This window comes from Notothenia coriiceps, unplaced genomic scaffold, assembly GCF_000735185.1.
Source record: "Notothenia coriiceps isolate Sejong01 unplaced genomic scaffold, NC01 NC01_scaffold00008051, whole genome shotgun sequence".
In the NCBI taxonomy this organism is placed as follows: Eukaryota; Metazoa; Chordata; class Actinopteri; order Perciformes; family Nototheniidae; genus Notothenia; species Notothenia coriiceps.
Window position 1 is genome coordinate 257,136 of NW_011340752.1, and position 6,420 is coordinate 263,555.

The 6,420-nt window shown below is 41.4% G+C and overlaps 1 protein-coding gene across 1 annotated transcript in view; it reads right to left on the reverse strand.

The window, feature by feature from the left end:
• The window catches only part of LOC104944441 (helicase SRCAP-like), a 27,222-nt gene extending 21,095 nt beyond the window's left edge, over positions 1–6,127 (reverse strand). Inside the window, exons 1-4 of the mRNA XM_010769973.1 lie at positions 5,926–6,127; positions 4,299–4,460; positions 3,655–3,795; positions 2,656–2,985 (exon numbers count right to left, since the gene is read on the reverse strand). Of these exons, the coding sequence (XP_010768275.1) occupies positions 2,656–2,985; positions 3,655–3,795; positions 4,299–4,460; positions 5,926–6,127 (835 nt within the window). The remainder of the gene's footprint in view (positions 1–2,655; positions 2,986–3,654; positions 3,796–4,298; positions 4,461–5,925) is intronic.
• Between the last annotated feature and the right edge of the window lie 293 nt (positions 6,128–6,420).

Here is a 6,420-nt window from a genome sequence, read left to right on the forward strand (position 1 = left end):
GGGGGGGGGGGGACGTTTCTTTTCGGTTTTGCGGGGGAGGTAGCCGTAAGTAGGGTGGGGGGTAGGTGGGGGGGGAGTTTATTCTATTATGGACGCTCAAGTACCATGACATCTGGTTGCAAGAACAACGAAGACACAACGCAACCAATTACTCACTTTTGTGTGGCCTCAACTCCTAGGCACCCAAATCAAGAGGGTTATTTATATTAAATGTTAAGATCTGTACAATTGTCTGCGGAATAAGGTTTCGATGGAACATGTTACTGTGGGTTCAATTGTCCCTTAAGAGGGCACCTCATTGGCTCCCTCCGCGCCGATTCAGGGAATGAGTTCCGTGTGATCATCGACCACAAGCGGTCCGGTCCTAAACTTGAGCGTGGGAAGCGCTAGGTATGTCGGGTCGGGAGTGATACGGTAATCTGGCTGGTTTTTTTTTTTTTTTTTCTAATTCTCTTTTCATATTATTATTATTTTGTTAAAAAAAAAAATACTCTAGGTAAACACCGCCTGCTATAAAATTAATAGTTACGATACCCTTTTGACTCCATTAGGTCTTATACTTCTTGTTCGTTTGATGTCACTAAATTGGCCATACACCGATAGAAAATAAACGTTCTCAAATCGTCTCGTTCATCAACATCGGTAGGTTCTTTATGTTTACAATTAAGTCTTTTCGTTCAAATCTTTCGATCAAACTTAAATTACTGACTTCACGTTAAGTATTTCATGTAACTTAGGGTTTAGATGATACTACAAAATAAAAGGGCCCAATAACTGTCGTCCGACGACGAAAGACCGAGGTTAGGGAGCGGGAATCGAGGTTCAGTCCACTCCCCGAGGGAGCAGCGAGACGTAAGGTTTGGGGACCGTCGTGGGTCCGTACTCTCGTCGTTGTCCGTTCGTCAGGTTTGTTGGGTCGATGGGTGATCAGTCCGGGTCACGTTTTGGGGAGGGAGGTGGTCCTCTGTCCGGGCCGGAGGTGCGAGGGGCGAGAAGGAAAGATGAATAACCGATTCCTCGTTCGACATGGCACTACAACTAGTAGTTTCTGGGTGAGTCTCTTTTTATTAGACACCGGTGTCGAATTAAGGACCGGTATCAAAGTTCCCATAGACGGAGTTATTGTTATTATTAATTACTCTTATAAAAAAACATCATCGTCATAACGATCTTGGTTAAAATTAGTACATTGTCTGTTTGTCAGGTGACGCTTTGACGTGTTTTGTTCCGGGGGATTATATGCTAGTATTTATTTTACAAGACAAACAAATACTAAGTACTTTATTGAGACACAACTCCAGGCCTTTTATGTATGTTTCTATAAGGATTTAATATAAATAGGTTTAGCTAAGAAATAAATAATGGAAACATACGTCGAGTCTACTTATCGCTAACCCATTGATTTATACAAGAATTATTACATACTCCTATGTATCTTACTCGTGCGTCCAAATATACCGTTGTTTTCACCCCCGTGAAACAACCCGTATATCACAACTCAAAATCTAAACATTTACATGCAATTACCACAAATGGTGTAAAGGACACTTAAATGGAGTACTATTTTTTATTCTATTAATTTGGTGATTTGAAAATTCCCACTTTTGCAATAACCCGTTCTAATAGTAGACAAAAGTGGACGATTTTGTACATGAGAGGAGAGGTCGTCGTACCTACCGTCTGTCGTCGTTTGTCGTCGCACTGTGGCTAGACCTGAAGTAGAATCTCACTATTTTCTTGGCGACCACGTCGGGCTTCGGGTACATACCGGCCCTCCCAAGAGCTGAAGGAATTCTGTGGGAAACACTGTACCTGCAACCTTATTTCTGAAACTGACTTATTTTAACAGTTTGAGACGCAACATGCTGGGTTTGTAGGAGTGCGACAGAGCAAATATTTTCCTGACAGCGCTAATGTATCAATAATGTACTAAAAAGTCAAACATTCAGAGTTATTTGGACTTATAGAATCTACTTTGTGTTACATTTTTAGTTAGAATTTTGATAGAGTTATGCTTAATTCAAGCTTGCATCTTTCCCTGTATTTACCGCTTTCCTTTTCCATATTGCAACCATGCTGTGCTTGTCTGCATTCTTATGCCACACATACACATGTGCGTACAGGTAAAAATCCAATTTGAAAGCTGGTTTGACTGTATACATGAAAGTCTTTATTCTACACGAGAAATCTACTTTCTCAAACGCTATAACCCCCTAACGTAGCCTTGCTATTTAAATGCATATATCGTTTTTTTTTTTATGAGGATAAAGGGTTAGACGTCATTGGAAGAAATTCTTCCTAAGAATGTTACTTTTACATGGAAACGTATAAGACACAAATTACTATTATTTGAAGCAGAGGATTTCTCTAAGTCTTAAAAGCATGTCTGGATCTTTAATCAGAAACAGGTTTATTACCAGGTAGGTTTACAGGTACGAGGTTATTTGACTCGACTGGTTTTTAAATACTTTCCTGAAACCGCCTAAACTTCCCTGCATGTTTGTATCTGCTTAGCGCATCATATGTTTGCATAACTGAGTGAAAAAAAGCTAAATATTAGTTGCATAACATTGTGACCCTGTTTTGCCCGTCATGCATGCATGCAGCGAAATGAATTGACGCTGAGAGAACAATATCTCCAGCTCTTGCTCTCACCTGGCTGCTCTGTGCTCGGTGGAGGGGGCTGCACTACCTTGAGGATGGGGCGAGGGGGGTGGGGCTGGTTTGGGGTAAAGCTAGGGTTTCCAGGAGGAGCTATGGTGTAGTGAGCAGTAGCAGGACCGGGGGTGCGCTGGACAATTTGCAGTGGAGCTGGGATTCTAACAGTGGTTGTGGTGGCGTGAGGGTGAGGGGAAAGGGAGGCCAGAGGACCAAAACGAGGAGAAGGGGCCACTGCCAGGGTCGGCACGGGCCCACCGTCCTTGCCTGCTGTCTGACGCACAACGATCTTCACCACACCCGGGCTGCTCACCAAGGAGGGGACCACTGAGGGAACATCAAATATATCAGTCGTAACAACACATTTGAGCTGTTCTAGGTAAAACATTATTAAGGAGCTGAAAGGGGGTAACAGTCAGAGGGAAAAAAACAATAAGAGTATATACTAAGATTAAACACATTCTGAGAGAAAAAGGTTGGATAAGCATGACAGTTATGCTTTTCTATTGGATGTAGCAATAAGGAAATACTTTTGTCCAAATACACAATATGATGATAAGCAATCAGACTTTAAAAGAGACATTGCCAAGGAGAGCACCTCTCCTCTAAAGTATGTAAGGTATTCCCTGTTTACCGTCTGCAGTGTGATGAGGTGTCTCTTGCAAATGTATTACTTTAATCTCAGAATATTTGGGTTGTTTTTCTTGTAAAATGTATAACTTCAATCTGTTTTCTCTGAATATTACCATCTCGCCCAGGGTCCTTCATTTTATTTATCTACAATGGCCGTCATCATTTCTTGTAGTCATAGGATAACATCCAAAAAAGAAAATAATAACATACATTTCCAGGCAAAATTAGCTTTTGTTAGATTAAAGTCAAGATTTGGATATTTTAGATGTTCAGAATTAAATAAAAGCCATTTAAGATAAGAACATTACTTAGTTTGTTAAGGGCCAGAACATGAAAGAGGGAGTTTGAGAAAGGGGTAAAAACCTTGCGCTGTGATATTGTGAGGCATCCGATTGGAAGCTGGAGAAGTGGCGGAGGTGCTGACTGCGCTCTGGACTGTCACCTGGGTGGTCTGGCTGATGAGGTGGTGCTGCATCCCGCTGGTCACCAGGTGCATCACATTACCTGCAGCGTGAGAGGAATACAGACGTGTTATGATCAGGGATGTTTTTCTACTCAGATTCTCCAGTAACCGCATTGCATACAACATACCTAATGACTTCAATCATTTCTTTATTAAGAGATGAGGTTTAAACTATTTGACACATGCAACATAGCAAACTTTTTTCTTCTATTTTTGCATGCACAATTACTTTGAAAAGTCAGTTGTAAAACCAACAAAAATCCATAAAACATATTTTGACCCCCTGAACTACACCAAGTATTCTTTCCATATAAATACATACACAGGTTAATGCAACAATTGCAAATTCCTCATAAGTAGCTTTATGGAGCAGAATAACCTTTGTATTATTATTATTAATAAATACTTCAAAAAATAAATGAAAAAAATCCAAATTGTGACCACAATCACCTACCTATGAAATCGTGTTGGTGCGTTAATAATTTTATGTGGCAGATAAAACCCTCCCTTCGTTCATCCACAGCGAGTACAAAGGAAAACTAACCTTGCACAGAGCGTGGGGAAGCTGCTGGGACCTGGTGGAGCTGGGCTCCAGACAGAGTCAGCTTGTTGCCCTGCAGCTGGAAGGTGACAGGTTTACTGCCCTGACGTGACACAGGACGCCCTGCCAGGGAGGCCAGCTGGGCTATGCTCACTACCTTACCAGCTGAGGAAGGAAGACAAAGAAAAAAAACAGGATTAAAAACAAAATTACCGTAGTTTTCGGACTATAAGGCGCACCTGAATATAAGCCGCAGCAGCGGCATACCACTCTCGGTTCCACTTTTACTTTTGCGCGCTACCTGTCGTATCAATGTACACTCTACAACAGAACGAATGAAAAGGGACAGTTAGTTTCAGCCTGTTGATATTTTTTCACAACCCACTCACACCTGTATGTTTAGTATCATTTTGACACAACACTAAAACTAATCTTTTTGGTGAAAAACCATTGACATCAGATTAAATTATTTCCTTTTTCCATTTGTTTATTTAACTCGTGAACCTTTTCAACCCATTTTACATATATTATTAGTTATACTTCTGTAATAACTCGAAAACATACAACCAGGACGGAGGACGAAATTCACAAGGTCGGCAATTTACTATTGGCTAGACCAGGGAGGACTACTTTTTCTGACGAGTCACGAGGACGTCGTGTCTGGGGTTTAGAGATCAAGACTTCAAGGTGTTCGACGACACGACGAGACACCAAGTAGTCCGTACTGTTTCCGTAAATAAATAATCTCTGTCTTTTTCTCTTAGACGCTAGCGTCTTAATGGCCGTATTAGTCGGTTACCGCGTTAAATTTTTCGGCGTATAAATAGTTTTCGCGTATTAGGTGGGGCGAAAAAGGTGTTTCAACTCTTTTTGTTTTTAATTGAGCGACTGCACTCAAAGTCGACGCGTCGTAGTGTCTTACATTTGTGACATATCCTCGGTAAATGGTTGGCTTGAAAATGATTTCTGCCCGTTTTCCCCCCCCCTTTTAAAGACGTGGGCACGTTGACCAAACGTCGTCATTTCTCTTTAGGCTGCCACCGCTGGGTGACAACTAAGACATTTGTAGCTTTCGAAGACCGACGACCGCCTTCTTTCGTCAAGTGAGCAATGGCTCCCAGTTGGAGGTTTGGGAAAGCTCCCGATGTTCTTTGCTTCACCTCATCATGTTCTAACTTCGCAGTCTATTGCTGCTCATTTACTTTTTTCTTACTCCGCCTCTTCCACACCCAACACCCCTCTCACCACACACTCTCTTAATTTATCTGGTTAACGAAAATGTTATTTTATTGTAACTTCACAATAATTATCATTCCCAAATGCAATACCGCAACACACACTCTCTCTTATTTATTTTCGGGTTATAAATAAACAAAATAGAAAAGGGTGCGTATAAATGTATAAAGGTTGATAGAGGCGTATAAAGGGATTGAAGGGCCGTAAAGCGGCTATTTTAGTGTATTTGGGGCGTAAAATTAGCATTGTATCCTAAAATCGGGCGTATTAGTTCCTACATCGGGCTTATTATTCCTAAAAACGGGCGCACAAAAGCCTCCCAGTTAATAGGAGAATTTTTGATGAAACGCTAGAAAATAATAAAAGAGGATTACGCAAAAAGAAAGAAACTCACCACACATTCCGTTGTTGCCGGGGGGAGCGGACGGGTACGTAGGTGACCAGTATAACGTCCTTCGTCGCGCGGTCTTGGTCACGACTTTCAATGGAGTGACGAGGAGGTGGTGCAGTCGGTAGCCCGAGTAGTCCGGGCAGGGGCCTTGCAGGACCGGGTCTCCCCGCGAGTAGGCCGACGTCCGTCCAAGGGAACCATTCATCTCCCAGTAAAGGTACGGTCAACAACTAGAGTCTTGTCTATACTAATAGAGGAGAGTAGCGTGACTTGGTCGACTCAACTAATTATAAATTGTTTGTAAATCATTGAAAATAAAATAAATTTCAGGGGTTAGCGTCGAGTGTCGTCGCATAATTCCGGTATAAACCATCCTCTTGTATAAGTTATAGTTAATTTAGATATATTTGTAAGAAGTTATAAGTATTTTTGTATAAAGTATCAAAAATAACCTAAGTACACGTACGTCATAATATAACACAATATTGTATCGTCGAT